This window comes from Parasteatoda tepidariorum, chromosome 4, assembly GCF_982258835.1.
Source record: "Parasteatoda tepidariorum strain Cologne lab strain chromosome 4, Ptep-v5.0, whole genome shotgun sequence".
NCBI lineage: Eukaryota > Metazoa > Arthropoda > Arachnida > Araneae > Theridiidae > Parasteatoda > Parasteatoda tepidariorum.
Window position 1 is genome coordinate 23,355,097 of NC_141758.1, and position 25,684 is coordinate 23,380,780.

Genomic DNA, 25,684 nt, shown 5'->3' on the forward strand with positions numbered 1-25,684 from the left:
TTTTTTGACCAATTAACACAGCGCTGTTTAGAAGAAATTTTTCGAAATTTATAGCTCACTTTCCATGGGAATGGCTCAAATCTTATATACCAATAGTTGATTATTTTTTCTAAAAAATGTATATTTTTTTCTTCATTTTATCAATTTAGTTTTTTACAACAGAAAAAAGTTTACTTTTTATACCAATTGCTTAATTACACCACTAACCATTCATATTTCTACTTATTTTATACTTCCTCCTCATAAATAGAAACCCGGTGGTCGAGTGGTAGTGCTTCACATTCTCGTGCCACAAGTCCTGGGTTCGAGGTCAAGGAAACTGAGATGAGCACAGTAGGCTTTGGCCCTCTATGGGCTGTCGCGCCACTGAGTTCAATTTTCATAATAGTAGTTACGAAAACTAAGTAATTGTAGTAGTAATATTTTGCCCTAGATCTATAAATTTGATATTTTAAAAAACTTTGCCAAATATTTTAAAGAGATAAGGAAAAAAATACGAACTCAAGCAGATTCAAATTTAACAGTAATTCATCAATTAATTTGTTTGAACAAGTAGATGTTAAAATTCAGTCAATCGCAAACTTTCATTGTGGAGTAACATCATTGCTTGATCATTTTGCAAAAATTTTGAAAAAAAAAAGTATTTTTTTTTCTTCATAAATTTGTTTTTATTTATTTTAACATTAAATAATTGTTAAATTTTTTTAAATAAAAAGGAAAAGTGTGTTTGTAAATAAAGACTAAATTTTAAAAAAAACTCATTTACAATAAATATTTATTGGAGGACGAAAAATCAGTCCACTGATCTTTTCTCAAGACTGATGATTTCAGTTCTCATGACTGAAGAGTGGCACCTATGATTTTTATCCTATAAATAGATTATTTTCAGAGCAAAACTTTTAATTCCTTCACTACAAATTAGACAATAAGCTAGTACAAAATTACATATGTAATGTAGTTGGCTAAATGGAAAATCTATAGCTTTACAAAACTGTTGGCGTTATTTGTTAAGTTTATTGAAGTGTGCTTTGAAGGCATATTGCAAAATGATGACGGCAATTTGCAAAGAGCCAGATTTTCCAATTGTTCTTCAACATATGCATTTTACCGTTAAAGTGTGAAATCTGTTATTTCATAGAATAACTAGGTATTTCATGAAATAACTAGACAGGTCAGTTAAAGTACATAAAATTATGAATTTTACGATTTAACTAGGTATTTTATAGAATAACGAGTACTTGATCATTAAAATATGAAATACGTCTTTGGAAAGTTCTTTAAAGCGGTTCTAGCTGCATTTAGTAAGTTTTAAACAGCTTATAGTTGCTTTGCAATGACGTGTGTTAGCTTTTACAGCGACTGTATTCTTTTATTTCCACTGACATACACAGGCGTTAAACAAAATATTAATAACAAGAAAAAGTCGTTTGGTTGCCTAGCAACCAGCCAGAGTTGCAGTTATTATATTCACAAGAGTTGGCAGACGATTTAAAACGATTATTTTAACTAGTTCTCCATTGATATCGGAACAACATGTGTGCACGCTTTATTGCGTTGCTTTTAAACGTAGCCATTAGTTTGAGCAATAATAAATTATATCATCTGCTTTTCCTTATTATTAATCAATTATTAATCATCCGCATTAGGGATAGAATGTATTTTTCGAGATATTTTAGCTATTCATGATCAATTAATTTATAAAATAACTTTGAAATTGTCTATTTTTCATTTTAACGGTCTATTATTTGTTATTTCATAGATCAACTACTTGCAGCTTTTGTAACTCACCATTGATGAGATCTTCTGTTCCAGTGAGAGATGAAGCACGACCAGAATCTCGATCATCTCGCTCCAGCTTTTCCGATCCAGGAAAAAGGCTGAGACGATAACCGCTTCCAAAACGAACTTTCAGTTGCAATGGGGAATCACTGCACAACATACGGCCCTATCATAGACATATGTTAAATATTTATTTTTAATGTTGAAAAATTTTCAATGCTTTTATCATTAATTTTTTTTATAATTCAATTAATGTTTTTATGAAATATTTTCGTAAAATATTAGAGAATTTCTATAAAATACACTAATATAACAATTTACGTACAGTGCGCGAAAAAAAAAACGGTCTGCCCTGAATAATTTTTGATCTAATGATCGGATGAATTTTTGAAGTGTAATTTTTATTTCTAAGAATATTTGCATTTCAATTTTAAATGAATGTAATCGTCGCGACTCTAAAGAAAAAAAAAAGTAAAATAAATAATTAAAAAAAAATCTACATTTGGTTTCGTATTTTAAACGGATAAATAAAATAATCTTCAATAATGTAAAAGACTAATGACGTTCATTGGTAACAGTTCTAAAAACTTCATTTTTTATGACTAAGTATCGCAATAAATGTGTTTAGGATTTTAAAACAATAAAACTTCAAACAATGCCTTATTTATTGGAGAAAATTAAGAGTTTCGTTTGTAACAGTTTTTTATTTTATTTAATAACCGTCGTTGAACAGTCGACCCAATATTTTGGATTTATGACTACTAATGTTTAACTCCGTAGGGTTGTAATTTTGAACCCAATCCAGAAGAGAAGGGAACTCCTGGATCAAGTATTGGGAGAAATTTGGCTTTTGAAAGAAATTTGGCCATGGAGGGCGTTTTAATGGAACTAACCCGCATTTAGAGCGGAAAACTACGAAAACCTGCCACGTTAGCCTGGCTGGAAACTCTAATCCATGATCCGTCTATCACTGAGGATATATTACGTCAGCACTGTGGTCGGTGAGAGCCGTGTGCGGAATTCGCATCGCCAAGACATCGCTTGGTTTGAACCCAGGTCATCTCCTTGGGAGACGAGTGCTCTCTCTATCCCCTGAGCCACCACGACTTGCAGTTGAAAATTTAGCTTTGGAGTTAATTTTACTGCTTGGTATGGTTAAACGAATTCTGTTTTGGATAAAGAACATTTAAAAGAGAGTTGTGGAGCGGTAATAGGCTGATTAGATTTTTTTCAAAAAAAAAAAAAAAAAAAAAAAACTAAATAAGATTTGCTGAAATAATTACTTTGTGTAGTATTGCCACTCTATCACTTAATATATCCGCTTCATCAAGGTGATGTGTTGTGAATAAAATAGTTCTTCCTGCAAATAAATATTAAAAAAGTACAAACATGCGTTTAAAAATCAAGTGTTTTACATGAAGTTATAAGAGAAATTTTTTTTTGTCAGGAACTAAGTACCTTTTTTATACTTTAATATGAGATCCCAGATGCTTCTACGCGCCACAGGATCAACACTGCTTGTGGGTTCGTCTAAGATGATTATTTTTGATCCACCAATAAAGGCTATGCCCACACACAGTCTCCTTCGTTGTCCGCCAGACAGTTTTTCGCTGCATTCATGTTGCTTGTCAACCAGATTCAAATTCCTCACCATGCTGAAGAGTATAAATATATTCTATGAGTTTAAATTAGAACTGGGCATGCTTTGCGCAATGTATGAATAAAGCAAAGCAACGTAAATGGAGCACAAATAAAGCAACAGAAATGCAAACTTTCTGTAATTTCTGTTTCATAAATTAGAACTTTCCTAAGTGTCTACAAGCAGGTGCAAGACAAACAGGTAAAAAGTGGTTTGAGCACCATGGGAAAAAAACATAACAAAAGAATTTTTAATTGGATTGGTGGACCATTCTGCGTGACAGATTCTGACATGAGCACTGATCATATGAATTGCTGTCTTGGACTTACTGACGTAGTAGCTGAGAATGCTGCAAATAATTTTAATAATTTTATTTGTGTTTCTGAACTGTATTGGGCTGCCTGTCATAGACTAATCGTGGACAAGCCATATAATTTAGTGTGGTAGCAGGTATACAAACCTGCTACTACATTTTTCCGAAAGGCACTCTTCTCATAGATGTAAAATAAGAGTCTGGGAGATTAAAGGTTAAGTTTAGCGTATATGACCATTTCATAGATGCTGAAGATTAGTTTTTGAGGTGTCACGTACTCATTACTTTCTGTTCCTTAAATGCTAACTTAAACCAGAATCAAATTCTTTAATATGGTAAAGCAAAGGCCCAAGCTAAGATCTTCAAATTATTAGCCAGTAAATTAGCCAAATATCAATAATATTAGCTAAATTTCAAAATTCTTTGCCATAGGCAATTCATAAAAATTTCTTCCCACAGAAAACTTCAAATCAAACACAAATTTACTATAAAATGATTTATTTTATAATATTCAAATTCAAATCAAGTGCCATTTTATACTTGGGGAGGAGTAAATCTATACATAATAATAAACGCGGCTGTGTGTGTGTCTGTTTGTCTGTCTGCCTGTAATCACAATATACCGCCTCAGAAGCCTCGCCCAGGCACGAAACTCGGCACATAATTGTGTTTTGACATCATGAAGAAGTATTTTTTTTCTTTTTCAAAAATTTGGATTAGTTTTTTAGTTATCAGTCATTTTGTAAGAAAATCTATGCTTTTTCGTCTTCAAAGAACCATATTCAAAAAACTATTAAAAATGCATATACTTTTCTCCACTCTTATAAATGTATGCTAATGCGAACCTTACAATTGAAATATTAATATTCGACAACTTAAACCAATAATATACGAAGGAATTAATAATTTAATTGTAAGGTTCGCATTAGTTTACGTTTATCAAAGTGGAGAAAAGTTTATGCATTTTTTAATAGTTTTGTAACTTTTGTATTAAAAATGTGGCAACATATTCGATACGTAAATAGAACGCTTGGTGCTTGTGCTATCTACCCAGCCCCAACCTAAATTAAGCCTTACCTATTGAAACGCAGAGCTATAAGCGATAAGCAGAGAGCTCGCCGCACTTAACTATACTCAATAGAACGCTTCGTTTTGATATATTTTTTGCTGTTCATCTGGATATGAAGACAAAATTGCAGGACAGGAACACTGTAATTGTCCACTAATCTTCAGATTTTCTGCTATGTTTTAAAAAACTTTATTTGTGAAAACCTTTAGCATGGCGGACAGCTGTCCGCCTTAAGCGGCTAGTGAGTAAATAAATGGGAGAGAGAATGAAAGATATAGATGCTTTATATTTCAACGCCGGCTTTGTTTGTTGAAGTGATTTATTTTAAACTTCTTAACATCTGTTACGCACGAGGAAGTGATTTTTTTTAAAACTTCATACTTTCTTGCTGTCCGCCTTAAGCGGCTAGTGAGTAAATAAATGGGAGAGAGAATGAAAAATATAGATGCTTTATATTTCAACGCCGGCTTTGTTTGTTGAAGTGATTTATTTTAAACTTCTTAGCATCTGTTACGTACGAGAAAGTGATTTTTTTTAAAACTTCATTTTACATTTCTTTTTGGATAGAGCTGAGATGGCGCAGTAGTTAATGCAATGATCTGCCAAAATGAAACACTTAAGTACTATCTTTGGTGAGATTCAGCTTCAGATAAAAGAGTACCAGCGTGTCTGTGAAATAAAGGTGGTCAGTGATTACCATCATACCCTTGGTCACGAAATCGCAAATCCTTAAATTACATGAAACTCCTGGCCCACAATGGGCTGTTGTGAGAATGCATTTTTTTAAAAAATCTATTAGGATAAGTTATACTTTTTATCTTTTATAATATTTGTAGCAAATTATTACCCTTCGACGTCTTTTTCAATGCTTTCTGCATCTAGTTGGCCCTTCAGATGTGCAAATAAATACAAATGCTCTTTCACAGTTAACCTGAAAATAGAAAAAGAAAAATTTAAATGTGTACCGAGAAGATGATTAACAAGCGAAAATTCTCGTATCGGTTTGTAAGCAATTTACCTATATTTATAGTGCAGAAGTTTTCCTTAACCTTAAAAATTAGCTAAATGCAATACTTTCAAACGACGTTGTGAAATTTAGTGGCAATGGCGTGTGAGGTAATTAAAAATTATGTTATTGAATTTGAAATACAATTATTAGATAAAAATGGAAAACTTAGGTTACAACGGGTAATCACTAAGTTGAGATGATTAAAAATAGAATAATTTTAAAGATAGAAATTGGCAAGGCTTTATATAAATTAAACGTAGATGCTTATTATTAATAGTTTAAAAATAATGTATCTTTTAAGTAAATGTGAATTAAATATATCGGAACATTATTTAAGTACGACAGGGGTAAATAAAATAACGGGATTGCTAAAAACAATCTTTTTTCGGTGAGGAAGAAAAAAATCAAAATGAATGCAAACTTTATTTGTCATAGAGAGAGTGTTTTGTTTTGTGGGCAAAACCCTGTCATATTTCGAGCCAGAGATGAGGAACAAAAACTTCAAAATTAATGTTAACTTTCCTTGTCATAGAGAGTGTTGTTCTGTGGGCAAAGCCCAATCATCTTTGTAGCCAGAGGTGACGAATGAAACAATTCAAAATAAATGTAAACTTTACCTAACATAGAGAGTGTTGTTCTGTGGGCAAAACCCTGTAATCTTTGTAGCCAGAGGTGAGGGAAAAAAATTCAATATTAATGTAAACTTTGCTTGAGATAAAGAGTGTTGTTCTGAGGGCAAAACCCAAACATCTTTGTAGCCAGAGATGACGAATGAAACAATTCAAAATAAATGTAAACTTTACTTAACATAGAGAGTGTTGTTCTGTGGGCAAAACCCCGTAATCTTTGTAGCCAGAGGTGAAGAATAAAAATGAGCATTAATGTAAACTTTGCTTGTCATAAAGAGTGTTGTTCTGAGGGCAAACCCCAATCATCTTTGTAGCCAGAGGTGACGAATGAAACAATTCAAAATAAATGTAAACTTTACCTAACATAGAGAGTGTTGTTCTGTGGGCAAAACCCTGTAATCTTTGTAGCCAGAGGTGAGGGAAAAAATTCAATATTAATGTAAACTTTGCTTGTCATGAAGAGTGTTGTTCTGAGGCAAAACCCAATCATCTTTGTAGCCAGAGGTAACGAATGAAACAATTCAAAATAAATGTAAACTTTGCTTGTCATAAAGAGTGTTGTTCTGAGGCAAAACCCAATCATCTTTGTAGCCAGAGGTGACGAATAAAACAATTCAAAATTAATGTAAACTTTACTTAACATAGAGAGTGTTGTTCTGTGGGCAAAACCCTGTAATCTTTGTAGCCAGAGGGGACGAATGAAACAATTCAAAATAAATGTAAACTTTGCTTAACATAGAGAGTGTTATTCTGTGGCCAAAGCCCTGCAATCTTTGTAGCCAGAGGTGAAGAAAAAGAAATTCAATATTAATGTAAACTTTGCTTGTCATAAAGAGTGTTGTTCTGAGGGCAAAACCCAATCATATTTGTAGCCAGAGGTGACGAATAAAACAATTCAAAATAAATGTAAACTTTACTTAACATAGAGAGTGTTGTTTTGTGGGCAAAACCCTGCAATCTTTGTAGCCAGAAATGAGGAATAAAATATATTCATAATAAATCTAAACTTTACTTGTCATAGAGGGTGTTGTTCTGTGGGCAAAACCCTATAATCGTTCTAACCTGAGGTAAGGAATAAAACAATTCAAAATAAATGTAAACTTCACTTATCATAGAGAGTGTTTTACTCTGTGGGCAAAACCTTATCATCTTTGCCGCCAGAGGTGAGGAATAAAAATATTCAAAATAAATGTAAACGTTACTTGTCATAGAGAGTGTTGTTCTGTGGGCAAAATCCTATCATCTTTCTAGCCAGAGGTAGTTGTTGGGGTATGTCCAAATCGTATAACTTGATATTTCCAGACGTTGGTGGAATTCTTCCGGTGAGTAATTTTCTAAAATAAAAAACAAAAAATTATAATGGGTTATTTTAAAATCTTCAACGCTGTAATATAATAAATATTAAATTAAATATAAAAAGAAATCCGAAGAAACTGAAATGGTACGATATTACTGCTTAAAAAGTTCATTCTCTTCAAAAATATACAAATTAGAATTAAAAGTCGGCATGTTTCAAGCGCTCAAAGACAGGTACCCATTTTGAAGACTTGTTAGAAATGAAGGAGAAAAAAAAGTGATTTAAAATATAAAAAGAAAAATTGCTCGCAAAAAATGGAAAAATAAAGTTTTAAAACAAAACTAGAAAAAACCAGAGTAGCCGAAAGAGAGTGAAAAAAAATGAAACACTTAACAAAAAGAACCACAGTGACCGAGAGGGGCAAATCAGGGTGAAATTCAAATTTACGCTCTATGGAGAGGATGTGAGTTAATCCTTTGCACTAAATGCACTTTAAAATACCATTTGAAAACTGAACATATCATATTAGGGATGCATCCCTTGTCATGATATTTTCGGGCACGGGTCTCAACGCACTAACTTCCCCAGAAGTTTTTCTCAACTTTTGCGCTAACCCTTGTTATACCTATATGTAAGGTTTTTAATCTTCCAAAGTTTGAAAAAAAATAACTAAACATGTCTTAAAAAAATCTTTAGCTTAAGGAGCAAAATTAATTTTAGATTTGAAATCCGCACCCCTGAATTATGTTATATCAAGTGGTGGGAATGGTGGTGTTGTGTTCACGGAAGATCAAATATACCCAAGGGCTGAAAGTACACAGGCAGCAATCTCGGTGATCTTGTTCGAGTAGAGTCGCTCTGCGTCAAAGGGAAGGTATTCCTCAAGGAGAGTTTAGGGGCGTAAAATTGCTTGGCAGCCAAAACATCACTTCCTACAACAGAAAGCCTCCACACGGTTTTTTTATAAGTAGTCTGCGCAGACTATTCAAAAAGTGAACCAGCTGAGCACATGAGCCCAAATTCTGTTTTCAAAGTAATTGGGAGAAATTTATCATATATATTTGAGAGTTGAATTTTTGGTGGTTGACAAGTAAATAAGACAAACCAATCATATTCATAAAATAAACAAATTTTTAAAGATATATTTTCTACCACTTTCTTAATTTTACTAGATTTTCTACAAAATGGCTCTTTTGTAAACTGGTTTACCTTCCTAATGGTCTGATCGGACTACGTCTAAGAGACCGTGCGGAGACTTTCAGTTACAGGAGGCGTTGGTGGTCTATGTCAAGTATTTGCATAAATGCAACACGAAGTTTTTCCCCCGTGTAATTGGCAAAAGAAAATATTGGAGAATTTTAGAGCAAATGTATACCTTTTTCGTAATGTATAGAATAAATGAGTTTATCTTACATGGTAGTTGTTTTTCCAGCTCCGTTGTGTCCGAGTAGAGCTGTGATGTGATCCTCGTACAGTTCTATATTTAGTCCTGATAGTGCTTTCCATTCTTTGGAGCCTTTCTTAGAATACACAGCGTGCACATTTTCAATGCTTATTCCAACTTTTTTTAATGCTCCAGCCTTTTGATCACCAGCTGCAGAGGAAAAATTAAATTTCTTAAATCTTTATTAAGACCCCGTTTGTACATCTTTCAGGGAATCGTAGTCAGGACCTTATCTAGAAATGTGAGGGCCCTAGGCCACCTTTAACACGTTCACGCCGGGGTGACCCACCGGTGGGTCACGCTAGATTGTCTCATCGTGGTAGGGCACCGGAGTAAAAACTGGTAACAAATAAATTTCATTTTTTAGTTTTTTTCCGGGAATAATAAAAATCCATGACGACCAATTGTTTTTAACGGATGCAATTTTTATATTGAATTGCTTCTTCGCCATGATAAGTTTCCTTACAGTGAATTGTTAATGTTGAGAATAGATTAACTCCTCCCGAACATTATCCAATATTGAAATAGTTCTTCCACCAGTATTTTCTCTTTTTCCGTACCAGTATTTTCACTTTTCCCGGCGTGAACGTGTTAAAGTACTTTCCTTCGTCCCTTCGGTGTCCAGGTATATATATACAGTGATGGGCATCATTCACGAAAATTTTATTCATGACTAAATTTATTCAGAATAAATTTATTCTGAATGATTATTCATATGAAAATTTAGTCATTATTCATCATTCATTATGCAAATGTATAAAAATGTTTGAATAATGATTGATGAATAAACTCATTAGTCATGACTAATTTTTCTGAATAAAATTTTGAATAACCAGCGAAAAATGCAATCAATATGTCTTTGTCTATAACGAGATGCAAAACATCGTTTGCTCTTAAACGTCTTATTTTAGGAATTTAACTATAAAACTAAGACAAGTATGAATATTTATTTTTATTTTATTTTAAATTACTCCAGCGTAACATACTTAGTTGTGCTAAAAAGTAGGTTTATAACAGTTTAGTTACTTAAGTTCATTTTAAAATTTTGTTCTAAAATCTATAAGACACAATTTCTTATAGTCTTTGAAAACACACGATAATCTTATTTTAAATTCTTAAATAAAATTTTAACTTAAATTAAACGCTTTTTTGCCATGTAACCATTTCTCAAAAGTATGCATTATGTTAGACAAAAGTTAATTTCCTCAAACAATATAAAAATATACTTGAAAAGGATTAACGTTTTATACGCAGTTGTCATAATCGTAGTCAATTAGAGTAATCCGTGTCCATTTTTGTTGATCAGTGAAATTATTCAGTTATTCTTGACTAATGAATAAAGGATACTGAATAAAGAATGATTTATTCTTTATTTAAAATATTTCTGACTAATGAATAAATCTTTATTCATTATTCAGATTTTCAATAATTATTCTTCATTCTTTATTCATTATTCTGAATAACAAATGCCCATCTCTCTCTCTGTATATATATATATATATATATATATATATATATATATATATATATATATATATATATATATATATATATATATATATATATATATATATATATATATATATATATATATATATATATACGTATCGTATATGCTTTCTGCCCTAGCGCAAAGTATTGAGCAAGCGACGTTCTTATTGAAGTTACTATTCTCAACTCTCTATAATTTATATATAATTGATTTAGGGAAAGTTATGATTAACTTTAAGGGAAGGTTTATTATTAGTGGGTTGTAAATAAGTAGATAAAATATACCTCACTTTAACCATTTGTTATTTAACCAAGTCAATTCTGAAGAAGGTAGATGTAATACTTACCTTCCAGAGCTTTTTTGGCCTTCTTTTGTGAGTTCGATAAACTACTTTCGAATACTTTATCATCTTTTATGGATGGAGATGGGAGCATGAAGTACCAGGGTAGAGGTTTCTTGGTTTTGTAACCTATAATTAAAATGGAATGATGCAAATAGTTATCTTTTTGAACGTATACAAAAGTTTTAAAATAAAATAAAATTGCGTAATAAGATAACTTTTGGAAAATGATGTATGAATGTTTTGGCTTTGATTACGTAAACATGATCAATTGCAGGGCTGCCAACTTTCTACGCTTTTTGTAAAAAATTATTCTAGTGGTAGCTATGTATATGTTTTAATGTATTATTTTTCATTTAACCCTTTCGCACCGGGCGGGACATGTGCTGTCCCAGTCTGGTAAATTTTTGATATTACGACTGGGACAACATATGTCCCAGTTACTAAAAAATATCTAGGACAGAATATAAAGCCCACTTTGGTCTCCAAACAATTTTAAGGCCGTCTCATCGTTTTGAGTCCGTAAATTTCTCGTGTCAATCATTCCCGATATAATCAAGCAAGCGACAACTTGCTCCGGAGAGCGAATTAATATTTTCGAGTGGTAGTGAATTAATTCTAATTTTTGTTTTAATAAATTCAATTTATTAGGCTTTTAGCCACCACTATTTCTAAATAATTCGAAGGCTTATTTGAGGGCTCCTTCCTCTGTTGAAGAGTCGAAAGAGAATTTACCCCGATGACAAGTTGAGACAGCTCGCTTATATTATTGAATGTTCTGAAATTGAAAACAGAGTCCACATTCGAGGAAAGCAGCGAAGAGGAGACCGACAATGAAGTCGTTTCACCCAATAGCAATGATTTGGTTGATGATGAAGTTGAACTCCAGAACCAGAATCCCCCATCATTTTCATGGTCCCATCCAACTAACTTTGTACCACGAATGCCATTAGTTACTTACATCAAGGGTCAAACAAATCTCTCTATTGGCAACGAAGCCATCGAAGGGGATTTTTTCGTCAAGATCTTTCCTAAAAGCTTATTCATTTACATTGCCCAACGTATGAACGAAAGAACACTTGAAAATGCGAGCAAGGAAGTCAATAAACAAAAGCCCTCTTCCTCCAAAACTATATCATCATCATCAGCAGCAGCGAGACTTTTCAATGTTGGAAACCATTTCCACCATTTGAGGGAATAAACGCGCAGAAGATGTGCATGATGCGCAAAAATGAATAAAGAGGCACGCTTAGAAATAGTGTGCACCTCTTGCAACGTAGCACTGAGCAAGAACTGTTTCCAGCCCTACCATACCCTCAAGAAACCCAGACTTTAGATACTATTGTTCCTCTACCACTTTCAATTTTTTACCGTTCTTATTTTATAACTATTAATTTCGAAAAGTGTTTATAAATAAATATGTTAATAAAAAATGTTAACGCAAATGTACATGAAAATGTTAATAAAAAAACATTACCTAAAATAATCATCAAAAATTTAAGTAAAATGTCAATAAAAATGAGTTATTGACTCTAGAATTCTGCCGGGACATATCCTGTCCCGGGGTTTAGATGCTTTGGGCTTACGGTGGGACATATGCTGTCCCATCAATGAAGCTGGTGAAATCACTGTTATTGATGGTGCGCTGTTATGAGGACGTTTAAGTGTCTCCAAGACCTTCAACCTTTTAGGCATAAAAGTTATTTTACCTAATAATCGCTTGGAGGAAAAATAACTGATCCCGGCAATGGGGCGCACTTGGACTGATTTTTTGCCGTATTGAAAGGGTTAAACTTAATTTCCACGCCACTACACATAAATTATTTAAAAGTTCATGCGCAACGTCACTTTGTTCTGGTACTTTTGTAGTGAGGCCTTTAAAATTTTGGCAAAATTACAAAAATTCTGAAATGATGTGAATTTTTAAAAATCTACCACTCCATAAAATATTTTGCAAAAAGCGTAATAGTAATCAGGCCTGCATAGTATTGTTTAAATTATGTGCCTTTTTTGGAATGATTAAAGTATGAAATCATGTGAAAATCCTTCTGTTCTGTAAAAATAAATTTTATTAAAAAAAAAAAGAGTTATTGAATGCTTGTATAGCAATATTTGCCTTAAAGTTATAAAAACTTTTTTTTATATACTTACTGAAGTTTATTTTCCCGACAGTTTGTATAAAACAATGAAAATAATTTTGATGCATAGAAGGCCATTAAATGAAATTCATCTTATTGAAATCTATTTATTTATTTTAACAGATATATTTTTAAACATGTATTTTGTATAATTGAGAGAACACATATAATGACAACTAAAAACTCACCCAATGAAATTCTTCCAACATACAAAGCGATGAAGAAATATACGAGAGCACACAATGCCATTGCGACTAAAGTTGTACCGAAATTCATTCTGTCCTCATTTTCTGGACTGAGCCACAGATTGGACCAGTGGATGCCTTGACCTTGGTCTTCATAGCGACTCAGGTAGAGACAACCAAAGCAGAAGGATGTTGAGACTAGAACACACTACAATGGACACAAATACGTATTTCATTTTACATATTCACTTACAACACAGATCTGTAAAATTTGTGTCATGAAAAAGTGAATGCGATGTGTTGATAGATTTTTATATTTTTTGGTGAGCTGATTTTATGTAAGGTATTGATTTAAATCTTTACTGTGATAACTAAAATTGTTTTCTGAAGAATAATGCTACGCTGATATCAATAGAACTTAGTGCTGAAAAGTTATCAAAGTTATTATGTATCAAAAGTACAGTTTTGTACTTAAATCTATTTACATATCTAACATCTGTATAAAGACAAGTGAGGTATTGTTTATTTCTTATAATAAATTGAATTAAATAAATATTTCAATGGAACTAATAGTTTCGAAGATATAAGAACTTTATGTGCAAACGAATATAAATCAAAAGCTCTAATTTTCACACACCAACCAGCATTTCTTTTAAATTATAGGATTTTCAAACTTTGAAACTCCAATCTTGTCAAGTTTCAACTAATTACTATAGCAACTTTTTACATTTTATAACCATCGTTGAGCAGCAGACCCTATGTTTGGGTTTACTACTACTAATGTTCAACTCCGTAGCCTTTTAATTTTGAACCCAATCCAGAAGACTAGGGAACTCCAGGATCAAGTATTGGGGCTTTCGTGGAGGAATTTTTGATGGAATTAACCCGCATTTGCGTTACAGGGAGAGGAAAACCACGAAAACCTCCCACGGTTAGCCTAACGGCAGGGGGACTCTAACCCATGATCCATCAACCACTAAGTATGTTTTACGTCAGTGCGAGCCGGGTGCGGAATTCATATCAACCAGAGTGAAAATTAAAGTGAGACCAAAACTAGTTTTGTTACATTAAACATCTACATATTGGTGCGATTTTAATTAATAAATACCTCTGAAAATTTCTTCATCATCCACTAAGCTCTTTTATTATGCAAGATAGTTTTTTTTAATGTTAATTTAAATGGCCGGGGTAGCATGAGTGAAAGGCGTTGAGACTATGTCCAAGAGATCATGAGTTCGATCTCCGAGTAAAAAACAAATTAGTGTCCAAAATTTTGACTGGTGCATGCTAAATCTGTCGGAGTCACAAAGTACTCCAAGTTCCCGTAACAAATCAGTACCTCTGTGGGTATTGGGTTGGAGACTGATCATGCTCTGATTCAGATCAAAATTACGATCTACGGATGGATGGTGCGTGAATGTGTCTACCCTTTAAAACGGGCTGTGACGTTTGTGAGTGACAGAAGTCGAATTCTTGGCTATAGATGGCGCCACAGGAAATTATGAAGAAGCGCACCCCTTTGCTTTAAAATAGACTTGTTAGCATTGACAATTAACATAATAAAACAACAAATTAATTTAAGTAGGTTTCGATAATGCTGAAAAATATAACTTATACTGCAACATACTTACCGACAACAATTTATGCCAATACAAGAAGTCCAATTCCCAAGTAACGAACAGAAGAAATGGAAAGAATGATAGAACGTATAAAAGAACTGAGAGCAGTGCAGCTGTGGATGCCCTCTTGAAGAATGTGCTCATCAATTGGCTGAAATAAAAAAACTTATTACATTTACAATTACTTTGCTCTTTCTATAGTTCCGATAAGATTATACCAGCAATTATTCTAGAGTTGGTACTGAATTCAGTGATTTTGAATATTTTTTTACAAAGGAAAAAATTGCGTTATAAAAAGTAAACTTACTCATACCTAAACAATATGCTGACAGAATTAATTTCTTTGTATTATTTTATTTTTAAACTGTATATTTGTCAGTATTCGCGGAATAAAAATTTGTTTTTTTCCAATTATTTTGCACTTTCTATTGACAAGTGGGCCCACCTTGAAAAAACCCACTTGGGACGCTAAGTGGGTTTTATTAAAAAAAAATGTTTTTATTAAAACTTATTGATTCACATTTAATCTTATGTAATTTATTGTGTAGCATAAGTTTGTCAAATAGATCTGCATGCTTTATATGATTAAGTTTTTAATATTTATAAAGTTGAAGAAACTTGTATCTGTAATTTTGTATTACTATTAAAAACTTAAAGAGGGTTTTTTCAAAAAGTAATATTTAATGAAATTAGATTAGATGGAAATTTAAATAACATAGACTGTAAGGATCAATTTTTCAAATGCAGTTGCATTCTTTATATTATTAATAAGCAGGTTTTGAATAAATTATGAAGGAAGTTGAAAATATTTTTTTACCCGTTAAAGCACCTAACAGGTTTTTTCAATGTAATTTTTTTAATAAAAAAGTATTAACACACGTTTAACTTTAAATATACTAATATGTAGGTACTTTTTATATCTGCTTTTTTCATAATTTAATAGATTAATTTATTTTTTGAAATTAAAGATAAAGTTAAAAGGTTAAATATTTGAAAGGTTAAATATAAGGTTAAATATTTGAAAAAATGGGACAAGTAACTGATACTCCTTGTAATTATACATAATTTTAATTTCACTTTCTATTAATCTTATTATAAAAACATGGAAAACCATTAAAAATTTATTTCAGTTTTTACTGATAATAAAAAACTTACTCATACCATAACAATATGCTGACAGAATTAATTGGTTGGTAATTTTTAATGACTGTTCCTTATTGTCTGTTGCCTTAAATACATTTGCTTCACCTTTCCTAATAAATTTTTTTACTTGTATTGCAGCAAAGATGAGTCAAAATTTTGAACAAGCTCCCGTTGGAGAAACTTTTAAATGGAGCATCGAAATGGAGAGCACATTTATAGAACTCTTGAAGAAAAAAGAGAACATTTGGAATGTAACATCCCGCCACCACAGGAAATATCATTTAAGAGCTCATAAAAAATTAATCGAAACTGCTTTTGGAATAAATTGTTCACTTTTATCAGTTCTTGTTTTTCCTAATTTTTGAATAGCTTGTGTTTATTCATGTTGAACCTTTAACAAAATAGTGCCGTTTAATAGCTTTCTTTTTTTTAAAATTCAGTTTCACATAAACTTTTAATTTTCTACAAATAGCACAATTTTTTTCAAATTAGAGTATTTCACTAAACATATATAATAATACTTATCGAACTCTTAAAAAACTATTTTAATAATTTTTCAAGAACTTAAAGTCAACATTAAAAAAATTAATTGCATTAATTTGGTGCAAAAAATTATCAAACTCCTAAATTTTGTTATAACTGTTTATTTTTACTCTTATATTAGATTTTGTTTTCTCCGTTGTAAAATATACATAGTAAATGTAAGTTGCAAAAAGCTATATTATGTTATTAAATATATGAAAAACTTAAAGGTACTATTTGAATAATTTAAAATAAGTACTATATGACTAAAGGTAAAGAATATTCTAAAAATATATTTATTAACTAAAGATAAAAATCCATTGCTACTTATGTGTTTAATTTATGATAATAAGTGAAATTAATACAGCATGCAACGAATATATTTATAACAAAATGGTGATTTTTTTTTTCCTAATTTACTTTTCCAATATTAAAACTAATTATATATTTTTAACTTCTATGTCAAAGATTGCACAAATGAAAACAAACAGTTCTCTCAATAAATTTTCCTAACAGCCTAATCTCTGTCTTCGTAAGCGTCATGCTTTACTCCAAAGTGTCCTTCTCTTATCTTTTTTTTTTCTTTACCAAACTGTAAATGATCAAACTTGAAATTGCTGAGGAAGGATCCATTGCCGTCGATTAAATTAAATTTAATTACCACACGCGCTGAGTCTTTCGATGAAAATTTTTATCCGTCTATATATAAAGCGCTAAATCGCCTAAAAAGAAAGAAATCACTCGTTTATCAATGATCAACTCTTTTCAGCCGCATGGCAACCATAGTTCAACTGTTTCAGGTAGTAGTTGAACAGAAAGTTGAAGTTGAGGTTGAGTTGAAGGTTGAGTTGGACGAATTTCCTTAAGTGTGATATGGCCTTAAGGCTGGTACTGAGTAACAAGAGCAAAAATAAGCCTGAGAAAAAAAAATTAGCAATGTATAGTTTGTAATTGAAAATTGGAAAAGCCTCCACTTTATTTTTTAAGAAATTTCGAAATGAAATGGTTTTGATACCAGTTTCTGGGGTACAAACAGGCCAGTATATAATATTTAACATATCGAGAACCGGCTTATTAATTTTATTTATTAGTCACTTCCAGCATTACATTTCACATTGAGATTTTATTTCATGCGGAATGGTTTTTTAATCTACATCTTGAACAAAAGTACGTACTTATCTAAAATTTTCATAAAAGAATTTTTAAAAAAAAAATAAACCACCTATTGTCTTGTGTTCCGTTCTCTAAGTGCACTTAGAGTCTTTTAAAACGCTGTTTGAACTGATTCAAGTACTAGATCATTTAAAATTACACAATACAGTATATTTTCATACGGCTTTTAAATGCCTTAAAATAATATGATTACTAATCATTCTCTATATTCAAATTTTTCTTCCCTCCTTGCCTACTAAAATATTTAAAGACGAATGATGAAAACGCTACTATATTCTGTTGCAAATTAAGAAAAAATCATTATTCCTATGGAGATAGCCTGTTTGCATCGGGTCTGGTTCATTTCATCGACAATCACTTCATCGACAGGCCATTTCATCGACACCACTTCATCGACAGGCCATTTCATCGACACCACTTCATCGACAGGCCATTTCATCGACTAGGTCATTTCGTCGACAGGCCGTTTCCTCGACAGGGTTGTTTCGTCGACAGGGTCATTTCGTCGACAGGGTCATTTCGTCGACAAGTCATTTCGTCGACAGGGTCATTTCGTCGACAGGGTCATTTCGTCGACAGGGTCATTTCGTCGACAGGGTCATTTCATCGACAGGGTCATTTCATTGACAGGGTCATTTCGTCGACAGGGTCATTTCGTCGACAAGTCATTTCGTCGACAAGGTCATTTCATCGACAGGGTCATTTCGTCGACAAGTGATTTCGTGAACAGGGTCATTTCGTCGACAAGTGATTTCGTCGGCAGGGTCATTTCGTCGACAGGGTCATTTCGTCGACAAGTCATTTCATCGACAAGGTCATTTCATCGACAGGGTCATTTCGTCGACAAGTGATTTCGTCGACAGGGTCATTTCGTCGACAAGTGATTTCGTCGGCAGGGTCATTTCGTCGACAGGGTCATTTCGTCGACAAGTCATTTCATCGACAAGGTCATTTCATCGACAGGGTCATTTCGTCGACAAGTGATTTCGTCGACAGGGTCATATCTTCGGCAATTGATTTCGTCGACAAGTGACTTCGTCGACAGGGTCTTTTCATTGACAGGGTCATTTCCTCGACAGGGTCATTTCGTTGACAAGTCATTTCGTCGACTAGTCATTTCTTCGACAAGTCATTTCGTCGACAGGGTCATTTCTTCGACAAGTTACTTCGTCGACAGGGTCATTTCGTTGATAGTGTCATGCGTAATTCTGAAACTATTTTAGAGATTTAATCTAAATATTTCTATTATTAATAAGAAAAATGCATTTATTTAATCTTATACTAAAGTAAAATTCTTTATGGCTGTTTATTGTTCCAAGTGCACTAAAAGAAGTTCGCTTTTTAAATTAATTAATAGGTAGTTGAGAAGCGTTTAAACGGTTGATGTATCGAAATCTACATTTCTATATCTAAATCGTAATAGCTCGACACTTATTTTCAGGATAGGTAAGGATTGTCTTCAGAACATTACCAAGCATAATATCCGGACCGTGGTCAATAGTTAATATAGTGTGACGTTAACAATCAAATTGTTTTTAATATCAAATCAAATTAATAAAATATATTTTTAGAATTAAAAGTAATAAAAATATATTACAATGAAAATTTAGACACTATTTCAAGCAGGGGAAAGCTAAATTTATTGCTGTAAAAATTTTGAACATTTTTACATAAATTTTAACGAAAACATAGACTTCAGTCGAATTCTCACAGAAATGAAAATAATCATAGACCTAATTATTATATTTGCATAAGTAGAAAAAAAATTCGTCCCGCAGTGGACTGATCGTTAAGACACGGTTCCCAGCAGATCACCGAAGTCAAGCATCACTGGCTGCGGTCAGTGTGCGGGTGGGTGACCACTTGGATCAGTCTGCGTAGGGACCGAGGGTGTGTGATATCGGTCCTCGTTAAATTGTTCTACCGTAAAGTGCTCGACTTCGCGTGCAGGTCGTCGGGCTACTGAAGCGGGGGTGCCATCCCCTCTGCAGAGGATTAAAATCGTGATGGCATGTCTTCGGATCATCCTGAGGGATGTTTCCCAGACCGTCGCCAATAGCCCATTGTGCAGCTCTAGTGCGACGTAAATGGACAACAACAACAGAAAAATTTTTTTTAGGTTTTTTATGATGGAAAAGTAATTTCTTAATGTTCACTTTAATTGCAATTTTACACTTTTTGTTCAGCATCGTTAACATTATTACAGGAATATGCTTATTCGAACAATCGAACTGAGTCTTAGTTTCGTTACTACTATTCAAGATTTCGAAGAACAATAGGAACACGAACATGATGTTTAGGTATTTACCGAGGCGGTTGTAGATTCCCACAATATTTAAAGTGCTACTCACCTTACCAAAAATGTTTAGAAGCACGGGCGAAATGTTGCAAGCGTGTTAGTGTTTGCTCTTCACAAAATGTGTTTTTTCTAATAATAGTGGATTTAATAATAGTATTAATTATTCAATTCTAATCTAATATTATCAAATTATACTATTTTTGAATTATACTATTATTATAATTAAATAATAATAGTATAATTTAATAGGAATAATAATAGTAGTAAGTAAATGATGAATTAATTCATTTTTTATTTGTAGGATTTAAATTAGACACATTTTGTTTAAAAGAAAATTAACAAAAAGTCAAGCCTGGAATTTAAACGTAAGAATAAATAACTCTTACTTTACGAAAAAGAAAAAAAAATCTTGCAATTAAAATTTGACCAATTTTTTAATAGTATAAATTTTTAACTGATTTTCTGCACAGGATGAAAACACAATTTTCAAACGCTTACTGACAACTATTAGCACGACTTATCGCCAATCAAAATTTTGATTATTTTCTGCCTGAACAAGCCAATCCCGCAGTGGACTGATCGTTAAGACACGGTTCCCAACAGATCACCGAAGTCAAGCATCACTGACTGCGGTCAGTGTGCGGGTGGGTGACCACTTGGATCAGTCTGCGTAGGGACCGAGGGTGTGCGGTATGGGTCCTCGTTAAACTGTGCTACCGTAAAGTGCTCGACTTCGCGCGTAGGTCGTCGGGCTACCGAAGCGGGGGTGCCATCCCCTCCGCAGAGGATCAAAATTGTGATGGCATGTCTTCGGATCATCCTCCGGGATGTTTCCCAGACCGTCGCCTATAGCCCATTGTGCAGCTCTAGTGCGACGTAAATTAACAGCAACAACAACAACTGAACAAGCCAGGAGGCTCAAAACTAAAATGCAGAAAAAATGAAAATAAAAAATGCATATATATTTAAAATATCAAATTTGTTCAGTAGACTACAAATGAGAAAAAATAATTATGAAAATTTTCACACATAGCGAAAACCACAAGGGCAAAATTTCACAAAATGTTCTATCAACATTCAAAATTCCACTTTTTTCGTTTTGGTAACAAAAATTCACATTTCTTTTTCAGAACACATATCAAACATGATATTTAAAAACATTTCCATTTCCGATTACACTTTCTAAAGGACTTATTGCTCGCCTTTAAAATATATACTCTCACCGCAAATTTTATTAATTTAAATAAATTTTTGTTCTCTGGCAAGTAGAAAAGAAAAACATTTTAATATTTGAGTAAAAAAACAAGTTTGCTGAACTTATTTTAATAAAACATTAAATGAGAATAAAATCAGATGCATATGGATAACTCTCCTCAATTATAAACTCAAAAGTCAATTTATTTGTTATATCGTAATAAATTGCGTTTTTCCCCAAATGTTTTAGATCATAAAAACCAATTAGACAGGTTTTCTCCCTTCCTCTGATTTAGAACCATTTTTTATATCATTTCGATTGCATCGCATACCGAGAATGTGGAGTCATTGTAAGTTTTTTATTTATTTTTTTTAAATTAACGAAGTTTATTTTATAAGGTAAAAGAACTTATAAATGTTTAGGGAACATATAGGATAAAATACATATTAAACTATTAAACGCCAAAACGTTATAAATAATTAATTAAATTAGAAATAAAATAAACTGGAAATGCGAGAACAAGATTTTTGTTTCAAATAATATTTCATTTATATTTTATAAGAATTGTCAGAAACTTCCCTCTTCAGCAGCATAGTTGACAAAGACAAGAGGAAGAGGATTAGAACAAAAAATTTTATCAACATTATTTCCCAATATGTTTTCCAAGTTGGATTTTCATTTTATTTTTCCCCACATGCATTTTTTCCTAGATTTTTATAATACTAGGAAGTTCAGCCCCTTGCTCATTTCGCTCGCCAACCTTCGTAATAGCCACTCATACAACTTAGTTTGTTTTTTTACTATATCGATCTTTTTTTTAAAAAGAAAATATGTTGACGAAACAACCTTGTCGAGGAAACGGCATGTCGACGAAATGACCTAGTCGATGAAATGGCCAGTCGATGAAGTGATTGTCGATGAAATGAATGCGACCCGAAAAATCATAAGACTAGTTTCAAAATTACGCACGACTTTGCCTACAAAATAATCTTTTCTTAATATTGTCGACGAAATGACCCTGTCGACAAAACTACCCTGTCGATGAAATGATTTGTCGATGAAATGACCCTGTCGAGGAAACGATCATGTCGACGAAATGACTTGTCGACGAAATAACCCTGTCGACGAAATGACCCTGTCGACGAAATGACTTGTCAACGAAATGACCCTGTCGACGAAATGATTTGTCGATGAAATGATTTTTGGACGAAATGACCCTGTCGACGAAATGATCCTGTCAATGAAAAGACCCTGTCGACGAAATGTCTTTTCGACGAAATGACCCTGTCGACTAAATGACTTGTCGACGAAATGACCCTGTCGACGAAATGACCCTGTCGACGAAATGATCCTGTCAATGAAAAGACCCTGTCGACGAAATGACTTGTCGACGAAATGACCCTGTCGATTAAATGACTTGTCGACAAAATGATTTGTCGATGAAATGACCCTGTCGAGGAAACGATCATGTCGACGAAATGACTTGTCGACGAAATGACCCTGTCGACGAAATGACCCTGACGAGGAAATGACCCTGTCAATGAAAAGACCTTGTCGACGAAATCACTTGTCGACGAAATCAATTGCCGAAGAAATGACCCTGTCGACGAAATCACTTGTCGACGAAATGACCCTGTCGACGAAATCACTTGTCGACGAAATGACCCTGTCGACGAAATGACTCTGTCGACGAAATGACTTGTCGACGAAATGACCCTGTCGACTAAATGACTTGTCGACGAAATGACCCTGTCGACGAAATTACCCTGTCGACGAAATGACCCTGTCGACGAAATGACCCTGTCGACGAAATGTCCCTGTCGACGAAATGACTTGTCGACGAAATGACCCTGTCGACGAAATGACTTGTCGACGAAATGACCCTGTCGACGAAATGGCCTGTCGACGAAACAACCCTGTCGAGGAAACGGCCTGTCGACGAAATGACCTAGTCGATGAAACGGCCTGTCGAGGAAGTGGTGTCGATGAAATGGCCTGTCGATGAAATGGCCTGTCGATGAAGTGATTGTCGATGAAATGAATGCTACCCGTTTGCATCTACGCGAGAGAAAAACGGATGCCAAGCTCCAGGCTCAAATGTATATCAACATCGCCAACTCTTGAAACTATGTTGCACAGCCTTCTTTTTGCTTGCTTTCCTAAATTACGTGAAATGAGGAAAAAAAAACTTGTTAACTAATATTTTGTTAATAAGAATTAATAAAAATGATATCTAAAAAAATTGTATTAAATATACTTATTTCTGTTCGCATTTAAAAAAAACTAATGAAAGAATAATAAACATTGTTTCTTGCAAACGATTTCTTCTACAGCGAAACAAAAGTTAAAATTCTTTATCTCACATTTGATTTGTTAAGTGCGTGTAAGTACAAGACGCGCCATTTTTAGTTGTCCAATCAAATCCAATGCTCTCGCTACGTCATATAGTTGTTTCTTTTTCAAGAATGAATGCTCTCTTTAATTATCGAAATCTGTCGCCAAGTCTAGGATTCCAGTAAGACTACGAAACTATAACCCTTTTTTTAATAATTCTATGATATGTATCGTAAGAGATAGAATTAATTAAATTTCAGTCCGACTAGTTAAACCTTTAAAAGCTTTTATATTGTTATGAAACCATATTTGTATAATTTGATATCTAAATAAAACGGAACTATATGCAGTCGCGGATGATTACTTAAATCTTAAACAGCAATGATGTTATTTTCTTAACTTGCAACGGAGTATAATAATTTCTTTTTAATATAAATTTGTTGTGTGAAACGTAATTTTTAAGGACGGGGTAAGTGTAAAAGATTTTGATTTCTTAAAAATTTTCCAATTTTGAATATTTCTTTTGAAAAGGACATGAAACAGTTTTAATGAAAATCTAATAACGAGTTTCAAAAATAATTTTCAGTTACAGACAAAGTTTAGTTCAGTTACAAACAAAAATCATTTAAAAATATTAATTAAAACATTCCTAAATATGGTATTCATACATACTTCATTCGTCTTTTTCTGGTAAACAAAGAAAATAGTGAAAAGCATTAAACAAGAATTTTTTCCTTTTATTTTGCAATTCGATGTACGACAAATTTCATATTCTTACAAAATATTTATTATTGAAACATAATTGAATTTCGTCTTTAAGTTACCCCGGACACTACTTTATAAATTTAATATGGTAGCTAAAACTAGAAATACAAACTTCACTCAATCATAAATTGTCATTTCCCCCCTTCATTTTGGCCCCATCATTATCTTTCTTACATTGAAAATTCAATTTATCATAATTATGAATTAATTAAAATAGAAAATAACAAACCAGTATGCAATGAGAAGTATGGCAAAATCTGCCACAAACAAAAACAAGATAGTAACGTCTGATAGTGGCGTGATTCCTCCCCATTTCAGTACCGCCACGATGCCAATCACAGATACAAAAAGAACAGCTAGGCCTGTCAAGAACCAAGCCATCCAGGCGGATATTTTCTTCAAACCCATCACTCGAAGAGTCTAAAATTACCCAAATATAAAACTTTAGTCCAGTTAGTGAGGATAGAAAATATTATTTGATAAAAATAAGCAAAAATTATTTGATAGAAATATTCACCATTGAGAGAAGCGTTCCATTTTAAACTATTTAAAAAAATAATAATCAGTAAAACAATGGAAGTTTAAAAGTGTAGACAGTATTACCAGGTAATGTTCACCACATGTCGATACAAATCTTTGCATTTTAAATTACTTTGAAAATTTTCCGATGGCTTAAAATTATTAAGATAATAGAAAATCGAAAATTCAAAGCTTTTTTTAAAATTTGTAATTGGGATTTGATGCAGCGTGGTGTCATGGGCAGAAAAAATGGGTTTGTGTCAAACTGTTTAGGTGATCTAAGGAATTGACAAGCTGAAGTGTAGAGACATGTTTAAATTAATTTTTGATAAGAATAAAAAGAGACAAGCACTTCATTCGTAATGTCTCGCTATGCTGTTTCTTATTTACTGCCAAAATATGAACATTTCATAGAAATGTGCCTGACAATCATAAACATGATTTAATATGGTTTGCAATATTCAATAGAGCTAATATATTTTGTACAATACAATGGGTAAAAAAAGTTTTAAAACGGTTAAATATCTCGAGAAGTCTGAGATAGGAGAGGGGAAAATAGACGCCATTAATGTATTTTTTATAAAGCTATCCAATGATATCAAACTCGATCTTCCACCTCGTCCCCCTAAGGGCAGCTTAGTCAAATCTTACGTATGAACCCCTATTTTTTTTCTTTATAGAAGATTCAAATTTGCTAGAAAACAATAACCATATTAGATCTAAATATTTATGCATTTTGGTTCACAGGTGGCGCTGTAACCGAGAAAATTAAAACAGGGTA

At 32.8% G+C, this 25,684-nt stretch overlaps 1 protein-coding gene across 1 annotated transcript in view; it reads right to left on the reverse strand.

The window, feature by feature from the left end:
- Nucleotides 1–25,684, reverse strand: part of LOC107441908 (uncharacterized) — a 195,311-nt gene that overhangs the window by 48,777 nt on the left and 120,850 nt on the right. Inside the window, exons 50-59 of the mRNA XM_087160784.1 lie at nucleotides 24,614–24,804; nucleotides 14,966–15,104; nucleotides 13,338–13,542; nucleotides 11,018–11,140; nucleotides 9,149–9,329; nucleotides 7,641–7,772; nucleotides 5,648–5,731; nucleotides 3,238–3,434; nucleotides 3,063–3,139; nucleotides 1,789–1,945 (exon numbers count right to left, since the gene is read on the reverse strand). Of these exons, the coding sequence (XP_087016910.1) occupies nucleotides 1,789–1,945; nucleotides 3,063–3,139; nucleotides 3,238–3,434; nucleotides 5,648–5,731; nucleotides 7,641–7,772; nucleotides 9,149–9,329; nucleotides 11,018–11,140; nucleotides 13,338–13,542; nucleotides 14,966–15,104; nucleotides 24,614–24,804 (1,486 nt within the window). The remainder of the gene's footprint in view (nucleotides 1–1,788; nucleotides 1,946–3,062; nucleotides 3,140–3,237; nucleotides 3,435–5,647; nucleotides 5,732–7,640; nucleotides 7,773–9,148; nucleotides 9,330–11,017; nucleotides 11,141–13,337; nucleotides 13,543–14,965; nucleotides 15,105–24,613; nucleotides 24,805–25,684) is intronic.